General features: G+C 38.4%; 1 protein-coding gene across 1 annotated transcript in view; it reads right to left on the minus strand.

Moving 5' to 3' along the window:
* GFM2 (GTP dependent ribosome recycling factor mitochondrial 2) overlaps nt 1-20,117 on the minus strand; it is a 51,742-nt gene that overhangs the window by 2,829 nt on the left and 28,796 nt on the right. The window contains exons 14-20 of the mRNA XM_020998417.2: nt 19,989-20,088; nt 11,410-11,599; nt 9,724-9,800; nt 6,481-6,619; nt 5,843-6,028; nt 5,517-5,632; nt 2,130-2,312 (exon numbers count right to left, since the gene is read on the minus strand). Coding sequence (XP_020854076.1) covers nt 2,130-2,312; nt 5,517-5,632; nt 5,843-6,028; nt 6,481-6,619; nt 9,724-9,800; nt 11,410-11,599; nt 19,989-20,088 — 991 coding nt within the window. The remainder of the gene's footprint in view (nt 1-2,129; nt 2,313-5,516; nt 5,633-5,842; nt 6,029-6,480; nt 6,620-9,723; nt 9,801-11,409; nt 11,600-19,988; nt 20,089-20,117) is intronic.

Consider the following 20,117-nt stretch of genomic DNA (forward strand, 5'->3'; position numbering starts at 1 on the left):
TTAATGAAGTTAATGACAAGAGCTGGCTCTAAAACTCAAGCACATTTCTATCCAGACCAGAGACATCAAACTCACAGCCACTCCTATAAAACTGCCTAGTGCAGCTCAAAGCAGATTAAAATGTACTTGGGAAATTGTTTAACAAAATAAGGAAAAATATAATGTAACACAGATAATGTTAGCTTGTGGTTTTCTTAGTCAATCAATATGTCACAGCTGAGATTCATTTCTCTGAGTTTGTCACTACTGGTCTAGACCATGCTATCTTTTAATACAAAATTTTAGGCAGTCAGTACTTGTCCGTTCAGGTTTCCCCACTTTCCTGATGGTTATCTGTTTTGTGCCTGCCCAGGGCCTCTGATGGCCTTGCCAGGTTAGTTATATTTTTTATAGTATTTACCAAATGTCGATTTTGTTTTTTTAATCATGAAAGCTGGACTCTAATAAACCCACTCACCTGTAGAGAAGAGTGTACAACATAATACATTTAACAGTTCAGTTAACAGTTTGCTTCAAATAGAACAAGAGTCAAAGTCCCAGCCTGAGCCCCAATCTACCATTCCAGCCGTGTTATTATTTCCCTCTATGCAAGTTGCAATCCAAACTGTCCATCTTCTTGCTCCCAATACACAGCACCCTATGTCTTATCTCTGTGTCTTTGTACTGGCTGTCCTTAAGAATGAACCACCTTCCATTTGAGGCCTTTCCTGATGCTCATCCCCTCCCAACTGCTAGAGTTTTCCCCCAAGTCACTTTACACCTATTTTGTATATACTCACATATGTACCTGTTGTATCTCCTGGCTAGACTGTAAGCTCCTTGAGGCAGGAACCATTTTCACTTTTGTCTCTGTCACCAGTGCCTGGGGCACAATGGTGGACACTAAAAATTGTTTGTTTTGACCTAGCAACAGCACTTCTAGAGCTATATCCCAAAGAGATCATATACATGGGAAAAGAACCCACATGTACAAAATATTTATAGCAGCTCTTCTTGTGGTGGCAAAGAACTGGAAATTGAGAGGATGCCCAACAATTGGGGAAAGGCTGAGCAAGTTGTGGTATACGAACATAATGGAATACTATTGTGCTGTAAGAAATGATGAACAAGCAGACTTCAGAAAAACCTGAAAGACTGATGCTGAGTGAAATGAGCAGAACCAGGAGAACTTTGTACACAGTAACAGCCACGTTGTGATGACTAACTTTAATAGACTCATCTCTTCTTAGCAATGCAAGGATCTAAGACATGTCCAAAGGTCTCATGATGGAAAATGCTATCCATAAAGAAGAAAGAACTATGGAGTTTGAATACAGATTGAAGGATACTATTTCCTATTTTTTTTCCTTCTGTTGTGTTTTGTTTCATCTTTCTGATGGTTCCTCCTATTGGTTCTAATTCTCACTTACAACATCACTAATGTGAAAATATGTTTAATAGGAATATATACATATACATAGCCTATATCAGATTGCACGCTATCTTGGGAAGGTAGGTGGGGAAGGAGTGGGAGAAAAATTTATAACTCAAAGCTTATGGGGGGCAGGTAGGTGGCTCAGTGAATAGAACACCAGCCCTGAAGTCAGGAGGACCTGAGTTCAAATCCTGCCTCAGACCAAACACCGAACACTTACTAGCTGTGTGACACTGGGCAAGTCACTTAACTCCAGTTGCCTAAAAAAAAAAGTTTATGGAAGTGATTGTTGATAATTTAAAATAAATTAATTTTAAAAAATTGTTTGTTCATGACCTCAAAGGTTATTATTTCATACTTTAAATCTGTGAGCCCACAAACAGTCTGGAGTTCATTGAATTGGCACCTTTCACTGTTAAGATATTTTTGTGGTATTTTGCTTTGCCTATATTCAGACAGGGATTGACAGTTGCTTTCCAGTTGCCAAATCTATGAATTTCTCCATCAAGAAAAACCAAGTTACACCACTACTTCCTGGTCGTTGAAACTCTTAATAATTTCTTTTTTTATAAAAAAGTTTCTTTTTAATAAAAACTCTTAATAAAGACCCTGATTTTTCCTCTGAGTATAATTTTTCTGATTCTGTTCATATGCACTTACTAAATGATAGCCAAAGAACATGAAATTTCCAATAACAAAACAGTCCACTCTATACCATCATCTCTGCTAAGGGAACCGATCCAACAACAACTTTGTTATCCTGACGACTCTGGATTTCCTGAATGCTGCCTCTTCTCTGCGCGAGATCAGCTAGGATAGAACTGAGATAGTCTCCAGTCACTGTAACTTCCAGATTCATTAGGGGTTCCAGAACTTGCTGGTCAGCTTTCTTTAGAGCCTAAGAATAAAGATATTAAAGCCTTCCAATGAAATAAAATTTCTTAAAGCTTAACATTTATACATAATTAAATAGTGATTCCTCAATAATGCATCCAAATGATAGCAAAAAATCTGTATACAAACATGCATATCTTAACAGGCCATACAGCCTGTGATTCTTGCCCATGAATAATAAGAAACACTTCACTTACCATGCTCAATAAAAGTTGAGTGTACCTTTCTTCCAAAAATAAAATGCATTTTCATACAGTATTGTACTTCATCCCCACAATATCATAATGGAAAAGGGTATAGCATTCCTACTTTATAAATGGAAAAACTAAGGCACAGAGAAATCAGAAATGTTCCAGCTTTATCCTTACCCTATAACATGGTCAGTTTAAGACCTTGTGTTCTAGGAAGACTCTGATAACTGGGTCCATTATAGCTGTATGCATAATCAGAGGCCTGGCATCAGCTTTTAGGCATGGAAGAAAATGAAGGGCTAAAATAGAATAAAGGCTCAAGGTAATGAAAAATTATTCTTATTTGCAAATAAACCCTGCCATGGTTACCAAGCTGTTGCACTTCCTGAAACAATGCCACTGCTCTGAAGAGGCTAAGAGAAGAACATGAAAAAAGAAGTATGGAAGGTGGCAGAAGATCTGGGATCATCTGAAGAGAAGATAACTGGGTAAAGTTCATTGGCAAGAATTCCATTTTCCTTTGGGTCCCAAACAAGCATTGAAGACAACACTTTATCTTCAAATCAAATGAGCTGGCAAGCTAATTGTAGAGGGAAGCTACTAGCAGAATAAAGAGCACAACTTTATCCAGAGATTTACAGTCAAAGCCAACAGACCCAGGCTTCAGCACAGGTTTGGTTTGCAAATAGAAATGGTCTTAAATACAGCCTTCCTACAGGTTCCTTATCAATACCAAATCATCTAATTCTTTCTCTGACAAGCAAAAGGGGTCCAAAAAACAAAAGAAAATAAAACAAAAGTCCAATGGGCTTGGTGGTGCACACCTACAGTCCTTGCTGATGAGGAGCCTGAGGCTGGTGGATCCCATGACTTTGGAAGATCTGAGATGCAGAAGGATGAAAGTCTATGGTATCCACAGTAATGACACCAATATGGTGGCCCTGAGGAGCAGAGAGGTGAGCCATCTCAGGTGAGAAAAACTGAGCAGGGTGAAGTCTCTATGCTAATCAGCATTGGGACTGGGCCAGTGAGTGGCTGATGCACTTCCAGTCTGAGTGAGATAGGGAAACCCAGTCTCAAAAACAAAACAATACAATACAACAACAAAAACAAATAGTTCTCTTGCTAAGTCAGTGTTTATTTATAGCAGAAGGAATCTAGGGGAAGAGGGGAAAGTAAACAGAAGGGAGGTAAAAATTTCTGGTAGATGATCTTACATGGGGGATTAGCTGATGACACCTCTTCTAACTACACCCAACCACCCAACTGTGCGAAGTACTGAGTGCAATACAATTAAAACTAAAACCATCACATGGATTTTAACTTACTGTAGCTTATACACAAGGAATTAGGTAGCAGGTAGCAATTACCATTCACCAAATGTGGTAGCAACAAAACATTCTGTAATCATTCTACTAGGCTAGGCCACCAGAGGTAGCCATGACACAGTTTAAAACGACCATCAGCACTACCACCTGGTCTGTGATACCGGGTTGTAGATCTGGCTGTACAATTCTCTGCGAAAGGTTGGACAAGTTATTTCCCTTTGTAGACCTCAAATTTCCCTTCTGTAAAATGAAGGTGTTAGACTAAATGATCTCTCTAAGGATATTTCCAGCTTTGAAATTCTATGTTTCTTTGCCTCTGAAGGTAATTTTTTCTTAATTTTGCTGACTATAAGTGGACATTCACTTACTCAAGAATCAGAAGCACTGTTCAATTACAGAACACAATCCTCTGACTAGAAAGCTAGACTAACGTAAGTTATTTCCTTAAATAAAAAATTTTTGAAGAACAGAAACTGAAGATATAAGTAAAAAAGTTCTCATTGTACATGCGACCTTTTAAGTGACCCTCCAATTCATACAGTTATTAAAACAAATCGTCCAGCTTTTAAAGGAAGGTCTACCTCCTTTAAAAGAAAGAAATCTTGAAAAGGTAAATCTACCTCGAGACTGGGACTCAAGGACAAGACGAAGAACATCTGGAAATGTCCTGGCACCAATCTGATCTCTCTAAGATCTTTCAGATTAGGGATTGTCTAAGGAAATGCTGAACCCTGATCAGAGTCTTCTCAATCATATCAGTCTGTCCTAAATCTCTGGAAGAATGCCTAGTACCTGTGTTTGCTATGTTGAAACCTGGCTACTTGGTTATACTTAGATAAAACATCATATTATATCTGCTTCAGTGCATTCATCAAGATTCTATACTTTTAGCTCTTCCTCTTCCCTGAGCTGTCCCAGGGAATCATTTAAAATGATGAAGTACTCTCTTGATCCAGAGAACTCCACAAAATCATGCAAGTCGAAGGGTTCAAAACTATAGGTCCACCTCAAGAACACCCATAAAATAGTCCTATCAGGGGCAAGCACATCTGAAAAGCTACCAAGTATTGGAAAGATGTTACATTGAAGAAACGTGTTCCCTTCTGTTGACACATGATGGAGTTGGCAGTGTGCCCAGGCTAAGCAATGGGATTGGACACGCGGTCGCTGGCCCAAAAAGAATGCTGAGTTCTTGCTGCATATGCTTAAAAACATAGGCGGTAACGCGGAACTGAAGGGTTTGGATGTGCATTCTCTTGTCATTGAGCATATCCAGGTAAACAAAGCTCCCAAAATGTAAATGGTGTACTCACATAGCTCACGATCAAAACAAGCCATACATGAGTTCCTCTTGCAATGTTGAGATGGTACTTACTGAAAAGGAATAAATTGTTCCTAAACCAGAAAATGAAGTTGGTCAAAAGAAAAAGATACCCCAAAAGAAACTGAAGAAACAAAAGCTTATGGCCCGAGAGTAAACGTAATACTATTGAGCAAATAAAAGTGAAACGAAAAAGAACAAAAAAAGTTCAATGAAATCCCAGTGCAGCATCAATGACGTTAAACATCTGAGGTGCTTCATGTGAAAAGAAAATCTTATTGACTTTGAAGGCCAAAGAGGCCTGGTAATGCCTGAATGATAACACTGAGCGAGATCACCTTCAAACAGCAAGTACAATATTTTTATACCTTTTGCACACAACGGGAGACACAGGCCGAAACCACTGTTGTAGAGGTGCCAGGGTGAAGTGTCAGTGAACACAGAGTAACTGCAACATCCTGAACTGGGAATCCAAGCAATGGTCCTAGACATGGAAAAACAAAGACTTCAGCCTTTTAAATGTGCTATTCTCCATCACTGGGAAGTGAGAAGTAACCAGTTCAAAACAACAAAACATTGAGATGAATACTACAGTGGAAATTATTTCCAATGGGGGGTGAGAGAAAGAGGGAGGAAGAGAGGGAGGAGAATAATAAGAGGGATGCTAGTATCTACTCTAATTTACACACACTACCTTGCAGGTATGCACTACGAATTCCATTTTCAATGGCTTCTTGAAACTCTTGCAGAAGCTCCTCCCTGATATTTTCAGCATACTCAATAACAGGAACTACTTCAGATTTTTCTCTTGCACACGGTCTCACTTCCAGTTCCACAGTCACTGAATGTCTTTTCTCTCCTAAAGTTCTATCCAATGTATCTATAACCAAACAGAGCAAACATTTATGAAACAGCTGTATATCCTAAGGGAAGATATCATTTTACAAAAGCAGTCATTTACCGTTCCTTGAATTGAACTGGATATCGTCTTTTGTACAAAAAGATGCTGTACCAGCATTTGTTAGGACAAAAGAATAGCACATATCCCTCTCAATCGTCCCACAAGTGGAGGGCTGCACTAGGTAAGCCACCCCAAAAAAGTTGCTGCCTGCTTTCTGTAACTTGATCACCTACAAGCTTCTACTAGCTGGCTGGCTTAGATGTAGTCTGCAGCGGGGAAACAGAGTTGGGTTTTGGGGGTTCTTTTGCCTACATGACTACTAACATAAGACTGAAATGTATGGTCTTGATCCCTACTTGATAAAACTGAGTTAAATAATCTGGACCTCATTCCTAGAAACCAATGCGTCATGAATTTTATTTTTTTTATACCTGTGGCACGGCCTGAGTTTAGGATGGTTTCTCTATATGCTATTTGTAGAGGACCAAGAAAGGTCTCAACTCCATATTCCCTCTTGATGCGATCATTAATGATCTCAATGTGCAGCTCCCCCATACCACAGAGAACAGTCTGGTGAAAAGAGGAAGAAAAAAAACTCCAAATTTAAAAAGAGGATAATAACTTCATAGAACACATGCTATACTATTTATGTAATGATTAAGCTTCTTTCATCGCAATGTCCAATGGAGGGAAATGTTTCGAAAAGGCACACCAGGGCAGGGATATTTACAACACCGTTCATTAGCTGCATTCCCTTTTGCCAAATATGGCAGCAAGGATTTTTGAAAATAAAATAGAATTCAAAAGTACATTTCAAGAACTTGGAAAATGACAATGAAAACAGAGTATATATAATTTTTTCCAATTAAAGTTGAAAAGGCCTTTAACAGGAACATCAGCTTAGTTTAAACTTTCTTCTTCAACAAACACCTATTAGCCATGTCACACTGGGCAAGCCACTCAAGCTTTGTGTGCCTCAGATGATTCCCTAGGACTTATTTACTCAAGTGAGATCTATGTTGGTGGAGCGGTGAGTTCCCATAAGCTGACATAATCACAGCTTCTTCCCTTACTCACATATACAGAGCTTTATAGTTTACAAAATGCTTTCCTTACAACTCTGCTAGGTAGGACAGTGAGGTGGCTCAGAGGATAGAGTGACAGGCCTGAAGTCAGGAAGACTCATCTTCCTGAGTTCAAATCTAGCTTCAAACACTTTACTAGCTGTGTGATCCTAGGCAAGTCACTTAACTCTGCTTCAGCTTCCTCATCTGTAAAGTGAGCTGGAGAAGGAAATGGCAAACTACTCCAATATCTTTGCCAACAGCATTATTTTTCCCCCCTCATTTTACAGATAAGGAAACTGAGGCTCACAGAAATTATACAATCAGCTCAAAGTCACAAACATACCATATAACTTCAAAGGTCAGTGTGCTTTTCAGTACAATACAATGCCTCCCAATTATGAAACTCAAGAAAATTATGAAATCAAAAGGAAAGGAAGATATATACCAACAGGTAATGAAAATAATTAAGAAAATGTTTATGAGGTATGATTATTCTTTTAAAAATAAACAACAAAAAAATACCCCACAACAGAACCGATATACCTAAGAAAATATTATTCCTTTCAAATAAGCAACCTTTGGATGTTATTCCAATGTACTGCCATTGATTAAAACATTTTTGGAACTTGTTTTGGAATTACCTTCAGAGTTTGCAACATATTCCTTTAAATATCCTATTCAAAATAATGGTGACTCTTCAACTGTGGCAGGTGACTGATTTTTGTCAACAACAGCCAAAGGTCATTTAGAGACATATCGGCTGAATGAGGTGGGTGATCAAGCTGAGCCATACCATTTTTTGTTTAGAAAACAAGAACAAAAACAATCTGAGATTATAAATTAGCAAGACTGATTCACCTAGCTTATAAACCTATTCTAAAGACAATTCCATAAAAGCAGTTTCTAAAATGTTTTAAGCAACGGCAGCATCATTGAAATAAGTGTGTAACCTCACAATATGATTCTTTCAAAAGTCAACAGTGAGAGAAATACTATTATTATGACTTATATGGCTGAGACTCCTTTAGCACTTTAAGGTGTACAAAATCCTGTATTCACATCAACACTGGGAGGTACAGAGTATAAGTTATGATGTGCTTTGAAAAAATCATTTATTTATACTCATGCATCTGTATCACATATACACCACATATACACACATACATACATCACACACACATGCTTATGCCTAACATTAACAAATATTAAATATGTGACTTATACTCAAAATCATAGAACTGAAGATTAGAAAGGAACCTCAGAGGCCACCAGTCCAACCTATACCTGATTAAGAATCTTCTCTATAACACGTGACTAGTATACATACAACCTTTGCTCTAAGACCTGACAGGGAAGGAGAACCCACTGCCTTCCCAGGCATGTCTGAGTAGCTTTTAGCATTTATTAATACTGAGCTGCAAACTCCCCCTCTGCAACATCTGGCCAGACAGCTTTTCAAATTCTTGAAGAAATTATGAATTCCACTTCCAGGCCAAACATCTCTACTTCATTCAAACTAGGGATTCTCCTATTCAAACAAGTTACATATGGCATGAAATGAAAGGTCTTCACCATCCTGGCCGTGTGACTGTGAACAATCTACTGCTTTCAGAAATGAATACCCATTATTCATTAGAAATAATTTTCCTAATACACACACACACACAGAGGTCCATTTGGGGGTGTTCTGACTAGAATACTTAACTGAAGTTCACTCCTTTCAAATGCCAACATATTAACTATTCTTGAAGAAATTCTTCCTAAAATATATTACATATATCATTGCTTTCTTAAAAGAGAAGACACCAGATATAATTTAACGTTTTCTGGATGAAAATTCTTGTTGGATCAGGTCATCACAAACATCCACTCATACCACAGTCTGTAAATTTATATCAGGGTTCTGACTCAGCTTTTGAGTTTTACTGGCCACTTCTTTCACTGTCAGACTGGTGAACACTTTTCACTGATATAAATGTGTTTCCCTCTAACAGAACTTGTGTCTTATTTCTAGTTTTCTGGTTCCAATCTTGTGAACACATAAACCAGAGAATGAAACTTGAGAGCCTTGTGATCTGTGAACAGATAACTGAGAGGTCTTTTTAAAAACTACTTCCAGTTGGCTAATATGACAGAAATGAAAATGATAAATGTTGCTGAGGATTGTGGAAGAACTGGGACACTAATGCATTTTTGGTGGAGTTGTGAATTGGTCCAACCATTCTAGATATGGTCTTTTGTATAGAAAGATGCTGCACCAGCATTTGTTAGGACAAAAGAATAGCACACACACCTCTGAACTGCCCCACAAAAGTAGGGCTGTACTAGGTAAGCCACCCCTAGATAAGTTTATTTAAAAAAAAGAAAACTACTTCTGGGTACAATATTGTATTCTAAGGAGTGAAGGCTGCTGGATATTTACTCTCCAATACCTAACTAAGAAACATATTGAGCAGAAAATTACAACATAAAAAGCAAGGGAATAAAACTCCTTTTACCTTTCAATGTGGCAGAGCCATACATATGTTTTACATACCTTTTTTTCCATAATAAACATCACTGTAAATTATCATTTTATGAGATTTTTAAAAGTAGAAACATGCTCACTTGTCCAGAGTCAGGATCTAACCGCACTTTTAAACTGGGATCTTCTCGCTGAAGGCAGTTCAATGCTCGATCTAGTTCTATGTACAGATAGATAAATGTTAACATTTCGTGAGATACTTACAAAAGAAACCAAATCAAGACAGATGTGCAAAAAAATGTGAAAGATGAATCAAAAGTTCAATCAAAAAAAGTAAAAGTGAAAAAAGCTAAAACAGAAAGAGATGGTAGCTGTAGGATACAAACCATTTGTACCAAATATCCCTACAGCAAAGAAGTCATACTATATTTCAAAGGAATCGAAAAGAAATGTCCTCCAATTTAAAAAGAAAATGACTGTGTCCATCATACAATGTGGTTCAAGTACAATGTTGTATACCTGACTAACAGTGAGCTAATACAACCTCACCAGCTACTCTTTCAAGTGGTTCCTCAAAAATTAAAGGCTTCTATGTATCTTCCTTAAAAACCAGCCCAGTGCCCTGCATTTAATAGGAACTTCTTTAATGGTTACTGAACTGAATTATATGTTATGTTTTGAGTACCTAATAAATGTCAAATAAGAATACTTTTGGTATTCAGTCAAGTATTTAAAAAAATTTAAGTGCCTATTTATCTGCAAGATACTACATAACTTATCATCCAGTCCTGGGGAAACAAAATAAAACAGGGTGAGATTATTTAAATTACTAAGCTTGACTCATAGTAATTCTATTAAAAAAATTTCTAAAATATTTTGAGCAGTGGTAGTATAATCAGAGTAAATGTACAGCCACTCAGTGCAATTATTGTGAAAGACAACACACACAGATACTATTATTATTACTGATATTTCTGGGCCTCGGTTTTCTTATCTACTAAAAAGAGACTGGACAAGCTGATCTCTAAGACTTTTTCCAGTTCTAACGATCTATGATCTGTCCCAGCTGCTACAGATGGTATAAAGTTGAATAAGCACAGCCCTTGCCCTCAGAGAACTTCTACATTTATAAAGAAGATGTGTTGCATAATGGGGATCTGTATCCAGCCTGTAAAGCAGCATTTGGAATCAAGCAAATGCTGCTAAATAGTATTATTAAAGGTCATAACATTAATAAATTAAAGTTTCTTACGGTATCTAACTAATAAGGTTGTAAGGAAGTTCCAATAAGATATGTAATGCTCCTTGCAAACTTGAAAGTGCTACATTAACATGTATTATTTTCATCATCAGTATTTACGAAAGCCTTGTTCTAATGACAAATCATGGCGTGCTTGTTACCCCGCAGAAATATTTTGCACTATATTCTGTTGAAGAACCAACAAGACAACTACAGCCCAATCAGGATCTTTGTCAACTGTTAAATGGCCAGAGAAATGGACCGGGCTGTGTGAATGGCCAGACCATTATCTTTAGAAAGAAGTCTTGGCCCATCTGCCCAACACCCTATGGAGAATGCCACACTAAAGCAAAAATAAAGAAATGTGCAATCATGGAAGAAATGATTCTAAACACAATGCAAAATAATCAAATGAGTAAAGCAGCTGGCCAAGTTTAAATAAAAATGGCCAATCCCAAGAAATTTCAGAATCAAATTTGTTTTCTACATGAAAACATTTATAGCTATACCACATCTCAACCTACATGTGAAATACTTAGTGTTCCATACTAATCATCAGAGCCAATCACAGCAACAACTGCATCTATACCTGGCTGTTTGCCTACTGAAGGGGGCTCTATGGTACAAAAGAAGACAGGTTCTGGAATCTCTACCCCTGCCAATAAAAGGCTCTCTGTCTCCATGTTTTTTCTATGTATCTTTCCTTCATTCCTTCCAGCTCGACGGGCTGCAGCCAATGCTGAGGCCTTGGATGAAACGATGGTATCCCCAGTGGAAGTCTGCAAAATAACCAAAATATCATGCATCATGACTTAGTGATGTAGGCTATTAGATCAGGCCCCTTCACCCAGAGGAGGGGGAGGAACGACATGCAGGTACATACAGCCAGAACGATGAGTGAACATTCATCAATGAGTAGAGTCTGATTTCAAAAGAATTCTACTAACCACTGTGTTTAGCTTTATCTGACCTAGTCAAAACTGTTCAAAGTCTCAGCCAGCACATTTGCAAAGGGCTCCAGCTTCTTTAGTCTAATTCAATATAAAACTGCACAACCCCTAATATTTGTGGGCTATCTTGTGGTCAGGCAACCTGCACACAGATCTAACTCTGAGGGAGCAGTTACCAATGGATGATAACAAAGTGGAAGTGGTTTTCTTATAAGATCACGTACCATCTGCTAATATTGGTTTGTACATCATCAGCAAAGCCCAAAGTTGTATCAACTAAGGGTAAACTTTGTCTCTCTTGCTTGAAATCTTTTCCTGACTAGTAAGACCAGCAAAGACTTGGCTTACAGGAAAATGAAATATGGAAAATGAATAAATGACCTGGCACATCCTGCAACATCAGAAACAAAAGATCTATAAGTTTTTAATATATATCTTTGTGTAGTGAAGCTGGTCCAATTCTGTTCAAAAAGTGTTTATTAAACACCTGTGTAAGGTACTGGAGACAGGAAGACAAAAAATAACAAAGTCCCTGTCCTTAAAGAACTTACATTCTAGGGCGGAGCCAAGATGGCGGCGAGAAATCAGTGACTTGCTTGAGCTCTCCCCCAAACCCCTCCAAATACCCATAAAAAATGGCTCTAAACAAATTCTAAAGCAGCAGAACCCACAAAAAGACAGAGTAAAACAAATTCCTAGCCCAAAACAGCCTGAATGGTTGATCAGAAAGACATATCACGCCAGGTGGGGAAAGTAGCGCAGTTCAGCATGGATGCGCAGGCCACAGCGAACCTAGAGCAGGCCTCAGAGGACTGAATCACGGGCAGCTGTGGCAGCTTCCAGACTCTTCAATTCACGAACGCCAAAGACAACTTAGAAGGTCAGTGGGAAAAGTCTGTTTTTACAGTGTGAGAAGAGCTAGGTCAGAGCCAGTTCCAGAGCACAGAACGCGGGTGCCTGGGCGGTGGCTGCGTCCTGAGCTTCCGGCCCACAGACTGAGGGGGAATCCAATGGCTGATCAGAGGGGGACTGCAGGGATCTCTTTGCCAGTGCTGAGGCAGGAATCTCTTGCTTTGCCCGTGCTTGGATCTGCGTCACAGTTCTGGGTGGCGGTCCTGGGGTGAGGAGGAGCACTGGCAAGGTGGAGCTTGTAGTGGCGGAGGAGAGGAAACCCTCCTCACAGTTCCAAGAGAGAAAAGACTGCTTGTGGTTAGTCACTCAAAGACCAGAGCTCAGGGCAGGAAAAGAGTAAACCCCTCGACCCTTATCATACCACCTTGGAAGAACTGAAAATTTACAGGTCCCTACAAGTATCTCTGAAAACAGATATACAAACCCCTGAAGCTTGGGACTGTACATTCACCACACTGGAAGCAGACTTTTACCTTAACAAAGAGTTTAAAACTCAAGTAGTTGGCTGGGATCATGAGCAAACCTCGCAAAAAGAGTCAGACTATATTATCTTACTTTGGTGACAAAGAAGATCAAAACATACAACCAGAAGAAGACAACAAAGTCAAAGCTCCCACATCCAAAGCCTCCAAGAAAAATATGAATCCACCCCAGGCCTTGGAAGAGCTCAAAAGGGATTTTGAGAAGCAAGTAAGAGAAGTAGGAAAAACTAAGAGAAATGAAAGTGATGCAAGAAAATCATGAAAAACAAGTCAACAGCTTGCTAAAGGAGACCCAAAAAATACTGAAGAAAATAACACCTTAAAAAATAGCCTAACCCAAATGGCAAAAGAGGTCCAAAAAGCCAATGAGGAGAAGAATGCCCTAAAAAGCAAAATTGGCCAAATGGAAAAGGAAGTCCAAAAGCTTACTGAAGAAAATACTTCCTTAAAATTAGAATAGAGCAATTGGAAGACAGTGACTTTATGAGAAATCACGACACACAGTAGAACAATTCCAAAAGAATGAAAAATTAGAAAACAATGTGAAATATCTCATTGGAAAAACAACTGACCTGGAAAATAGAACCAGGAGAGAGAATTTAAAAATTATTGGACTATCTGAAAGCCATGATCAAAAAAAGAGCCTAGACATCATCTTTCAAGAAATTATCAAGGAAAACTGCCCTGATATTTTAGAACCAGAGGGCAAAATAGAAATTGAAAGAATCCACTGATCTCCCCCCTGAAAGAGATCCCCAAAGGAAAACTCCTGGGAATACTGTAGCCAAATTCCAGAGTTCCCAGGTCAAGAAGAAAATATTGCAAGCAGCCAGAAAGAAACAATTCAAGTATGGTGGAAACACAATCAGGATAACACAAGATTTAGCAGCTTCTACATTAAGGGACAGAGGGCATGGAATATAATATTCAGAGGGCAAAGGAGATAGGATTACAACCAAGAATCACCTACCCAGCAAAACTGAGTATAATCTTCAGGGGAAAAATGGTCATTCAGTGAAATAGAGGACTTTCAAGCATTCTTGATGAAAAGACCAGAGCTGAATAGAAAATTTGACTTTCAAATACAAGACTCAAGTGGAACATGAAGAGGTAAACAGGAAAGAGAAATCATAAGAGACTTATTAAGGCTGAACTGTTTACATTCCTGCATGGAAAGATGATATTTATAACTCATGAGTTCTTTGTCAGTATTAGGGTAGTGGGAGGGAGAAAATTATATGTATGTATGCATGTATGGACAGATAGATAGATAGACAGACAGACAGACAGATAGAGATAGAGGGCACAGGGTGAGTTGAAGATGAAAGGGTGATATCTGGAGAATAAAGTTAAGGGGTGAGAGAGGATTATACTAGGAGAAAGGGAGAGGTAGAATGGGGTACATTATCTTGCACAAAACAGACAAGAAAAGGTTCTTACAGTGGAGGGGAAACAGGGGAAGGTGAGGAAATGAGGGAATCTTATTCTCATAGGATTTGGCTTAAGGAGGGAATAACATACACACTCAATTGGGTATGAAAATCTGTCTTACCCTACAGGAGAATAGGGGAGGAAGGGAACAAGAAAGCAGGGGGATGACAGAGAGAAGGGCAGACTGGGAAAGGGGTAATCAGAAGGAAGTACTTCTGAGGAGGGACAGAGTCAAAAGAAAGAATAGAATAAATGGGGGGGCAGGATAGGATTAAGGGAAATAGAGTTAGTTTTTCACAACATGTCTACTATGGAAGTGTTTTGCATAACCGCACATGTATGGCCTGTATTGACTTGCTTGCCTTTTCAATGAGGGTGGGTGGGGTGGGAGGAAGGGAGAAAATTTGGAACCAAAGTTTGAAAAACACATGTTTAAAAAAAATGTTTCCACATGCAACTGGGAAATAAGAAATACAGGAAATGAGGTACAGAAATCTATTCTGCCCTACAGGAAAATAGAAGGGGAAGGGGATAAGAGGAGGGGAGAGATAGAAGGGACAGCAGACTAGGGGAAGGGGTATTCAGAATGCATGCCATCTTGGGATGGAGGGAGGGGCAAGATGGGGTGAAAATATGGAATTCAAAATCTTGTGGAAGTAAATGTTGAAAACTAAAAATAAATAAATTTATATATATTTTATAAAAAAAGGACAACCCCTGAGGGCAGGTACCCTAAATCACCCTGTGTGGCCGGATTGGGCTTTACAGGACCCAAAATAACATCTTTTGTTGATTGTCTAGACTTAAGAAAATGAGGGAGAAAATCTGAAAAATGTAGATTAATCTGAAAAGTGTGCTGCGTGTATATGCTCTTTAGGAGAGCCATTTGTTCAACATTTACAAGCACACCATGGCTCTCAGGGTTCTTGTGAGGCAAGTGAACCATGGACCTTAAAAGGCATTGGAACAAGACTTGGAACCATTAGACTCCTTGGCTACCATCTCACTACGGGACCTTAGATTCATTTTTCATCCTCTCTTTGCATGATAAAAATACTGGCCTTCCCACAGAGGTGGGAGGCCACACATCTTAAAGGACATTAAAAAAAACAAACCAGAAATTAAATTAAAAATAATGCATCAAAAGGCATTAGTGTTAAGGGTCGAGTTTAAAAGAGGTTTTGGAAGTCATTAGGATTAGAAACATTATAAATACCTGGCTTTTCCCCCCCAAAAAATCACCTCACATTTATTTTGGACATGTTTTGTATGGAAAGCAATAGCAGGTAGAGAGCTAGCCTTGAAGCCCAGATGGCTTCAAGTCCAGCCTGTGACATAGTGATCATGTGACCTTGAGCAAATCACTCACATTTTTAGGGAGGTAGGCAGCCCTTTAAGACCAGAACTGCAGGAGAGAAGCTGACCTGCACTGATGGAGGGATCTTCCTTACCTGGGAGTTCCCTATACCAATGAAATCACAGACCCAGTCATTGCCTCCTATATTTGGTGTTTGTGTATATTTATATATATGTGTGTGTGTGTACACTGTCTCCCATACATGTATGTGTGTATACATCATCTCCCATATGTGTGTATACATTGTCTCCCATAAATGTATGGGCATATAGATTGTCTCCCATACATTCATGTGCATATGCATTGCCTCCCATACATGTATGTGTGTATACATTGTCTGCTATATACATGTGTGTATACATTGTCTCCCACACATGCAGGTGCACATACATTGTCTCCCACACATGCATGTGCATATACATTGTCTCCCATAACAACATGGAAACTCCATGCGGGAGGGATGAGCTCGTATTCACCTTTGTATCCCCAGGGCTCTGCACTGTGTCTGACACATAATAAGAATCTAATAAATATTTGCCAACAGAATCATTCAGCTTGACCCCACGGATTAGAATTAGTACCAATGGGTGGAAGTGACAGGAAGTAAATGCTGGCTCAGTCCATAGAAAGACCTTTCTCCCAGTTAGAGCTGTCCAGCAGCAGAATGAGGACAAGGAGCTCCCTAGAACCACAGCTGGGAGGCACTTCCAGAGGAAGAGAAGAGGGCCCAGAGATGGAAGTGACTTTTCTAAGGTTACACAGGTAAGAGCAGAGTCTGAATTCAAGCCCAAGTCTTCTCTTTCAAAATCCAAGATTCTTTCCATGCCTCTCACTGACCCAGAGCTGGCTCATATGATCAGAGGTAACACTGTAGGGACCAAGCCATACATGGATCAATTAAAGAAAAGGGCAACGTTTTAGGCGGTTAGGTGGCACAGAGGGTAGAGTGATGGTCCTGGAGTCAGGAAGAGCTGAAATCAAATCTGGGCTAAGCCACTCCTTGGGCAAGTCCCTTCCCGCTGTTTGCTTCAGTTTTCGCCACCGCAAAATGAAGATAATAACAGCACATTCCTCACAGAGTTACTGTGAGGATCAAATGAGATAATGTATATGAAGTGTTGACCCTAGATGCTATTAATATTATTATTATATTTATCTTGAAGAAGGAAAGACTTACTGAACTTGAACACTAACCTCCCAACTATGTGATAGTGATGAATTACTGAACTCTGTTCTAAGCATTCTGTAATTCACACTATGATTCTTTTATTCTCAGCATTTTCTTTCCTGTATGTGAATAAAGGTTCTACTCTGTACCCCCCCCCAAAAAAAAAGAACTTACATTCTGTCAGGGAGAAACAACATGTACACAAAGTAAACATCAAGGGGTTATGGTTAAGGAATGAGATTTTACCCAAAATGTTTTTGTTGGGATCTAATTAGATGAATATTTAAAGACATATTATCACAGGAAACATGTGCACAAAAATTACCTACAAATCAGATTTGTTATGGTATACCATTTTCTGTCCAAACAAATCAAACATAATAGTGTATTGTGGCTGGAAAGGCCTTGGAGATCATCAAGTTCAATCTCTTCATTTCATGAATTAGGAAACGGAGGCCCAAATAAATTAAGTAATTTATTTAAAATCACGAAGCAAGTTAATGGCAGAGCTGAGACAAGAATTTAGCCTCAGAGTCCAGTCTCTTTCCATTCTATTACCATATTGTCTCTTCTTAGTAATATATTTTTTTCTACCAGGAAATATTTCTACTCTTCAGGATCTTTTTTTAAATCATAAGAATGGAATATCAAAATTTAGATAACCCTAATATGTCTATTCTGTTGAATGAAATAGCTCAATGACGTTTAATGACATTTGTCTAAGGGTACACATCTGCGAGACTATGGTCAACCATCTCCCTTACAATTATGAAAGTTAAAGAATAACTAAATAAAACACCAGATTCAGGAACATTTTCATAACAAAATAAAGGAAACTTAAGTCCTGAATTCTTCAATTAAATCCAATAAACATATCTTAGGTACCTACTATGTAGAAGGTAATCAGCTGGGCCAGTGATTAAGAAACACACTTCCCAGATAAGCGAGCTATTCTGTGACTAGTGAAGTCAGTACAGAAAGTTCTGCTACCCAGAATCTAGCAGACAGATGACCAAGCTGCTGGACTCTTTTAGCTTATGTTCACATGTCTATATTTATAAAAACTATTTGTATATATTTGAAAAATCTGCTTGTAGACATGTCATTTAAATCTTTTATTTGTTTATATTTGCAAAAAGTTGATACTACAGTAGAAAAGATACAGCCTCTGGTGGTAATGCCCTTATGATCTTTGAAATAGGGATATTTTCTTTTCAAAGTTGATCTGAGTTTCCCAATATAAAATTGTTACTCTACAAACTCCCCTCTTCTGAAGAATTATTAGGGGTTCTTTTCTACTAAAACTATTAAGTTGGGGCAGCTAGATGGTGCAATGGATTGAGCACCAGCCTTGGATTCAGGAAGACCTGAGTTCAAATTTGGCCTCAGACACTTGACACTCACTAGCTGTATGACCTTGGGCAAGTCACTTCCCCACCACTGCCTCACCAAAAAACCAAACCAAAACAACAACAACAACTAAGTCCTTGGGAGAACATTTTAAGTGACAGCATCTTACTTTTGTGCCAGTCCTAGAAGGTGGCACATAATATTTTAGCACTTAATAAATGTTTTTTTAATAGAATTCCACAGTTTAATATCTAACCATTCAGCAAATATTTATTCGCACCTGGTCCAAGCACTCCAAGAGTCTGTAATCTAGTTAGAGTTATAAGAATAGGGAATGTGCAAGACATGCTTTAGGGACAAGGATTCTGGGCAAAATGAAGAGATCTGTCCACTAGAAAGATTAATCTGGCTCTTGTATGTAGGATGGATAAAAGAAAGGTGGTTGAGAGGGGTGGATGTAGGAAATCCAGTTAAAAGGATGAAAAACTACTGTAAAAATTTAGAACAGAGGTAATAAGGACACAAACTAGAATGGTGGCAGTGGGAGGGGGGCTAAGAATGGAAAGGAGGACGGATAAAAAATAGATAAGAAAGGTGATACATATGGAGGCAGAACTGCTTGGCTCTATGGCAGAAAGGCTCCACAACTACCAGCAATGGTACCTGAAGAATAGTGGCACAATTAACAGACACAGAGACAATAGGGAATGGAATAGAATGGAGTCAGAATTCATGTTTAGCACTTTGTTTAACAAAAATTTTAGTAATATTTGCCTGTTTTTATTACACAGAGAATTTATTTCTTTCAGCCTCCAGAATCTACAGGAATTGCTAATGTTGTACATGGAGTAGCTTTTCACCAATTTTATATTTCAAAGCTGGGACCGTCATTTGTATTTATTTATACAGTCCTTCCAGAGGACTTCACAGGCTATCCAAGACTAAGTACCATGTAGTGTTAGTGCCACAAAATGTTACCATTACAGATGCTTTTGTGCAACAGCATCAGAACTTGACCCTAATTAAGGCAGTTATGGAAGTGCTTTCTAATATGAACTTTTTTTCTGGAATCAATTAATAACGTTAAGCGGGGGTGGGGGAAGGGAAGTACTATTTTAGTGAAGTACTTGAAAATTGGTCATTTATATACATTATACACATTTATAGTCCATTATCAAAATAGTTTTTTGGCTAGAATACTCTAACTGATCAAGCTAAAAAGATAACTGTAAAATTTAACTTTACTTAGAAATATCTTAAAGAACTTAGCATAAAGATGAAGTAATGATAAAAGTGTGAATCTCTCCTTACGAATCCTTAGTTTCAACCCCACCCAAAATTTTATTTAAAAAGCAGCTCAATGATATTTTAATTTTAGAAACTAAATTTTAAGAATGAAAAACACCATATAGCCTTTTAATATTTTATATAAACTCAAGCTAAAGATAATTTATCAAACATTTACATTGTCACTGTAGGAAGTCAATTTTTTCTGAGAGAAACCACTCATTTACTTGCCTGTTTAAGTCCTACAGCTAGGGCAATATTGCCTGCTGTCAGAGAAGGAATTTCTATATGCTGGTCAGCAAAAGGTAATAGTAACCGGCTTATTCTCTCTCTGCAAATAAATGATTTGTGTTAGTACTA

This window comes from Phascolarctos cinereus, unplaced genomic scaffold (genome assembly GCF_003287225.1).
Source record: "Phascolarctos cinereus isolate Bilbo 61053 unplaced genomic scaffold, phaCin_HiC Scaffold_4;HRSCAF=312, whole genome shotgun sequence".
Lineage (NCBI taxonomy): Eukaryota > Metazoa > Chordata > Mammalia > Diprotodontia > Phascolarctidae > Phascolarctos > Phascolarctos cinereus.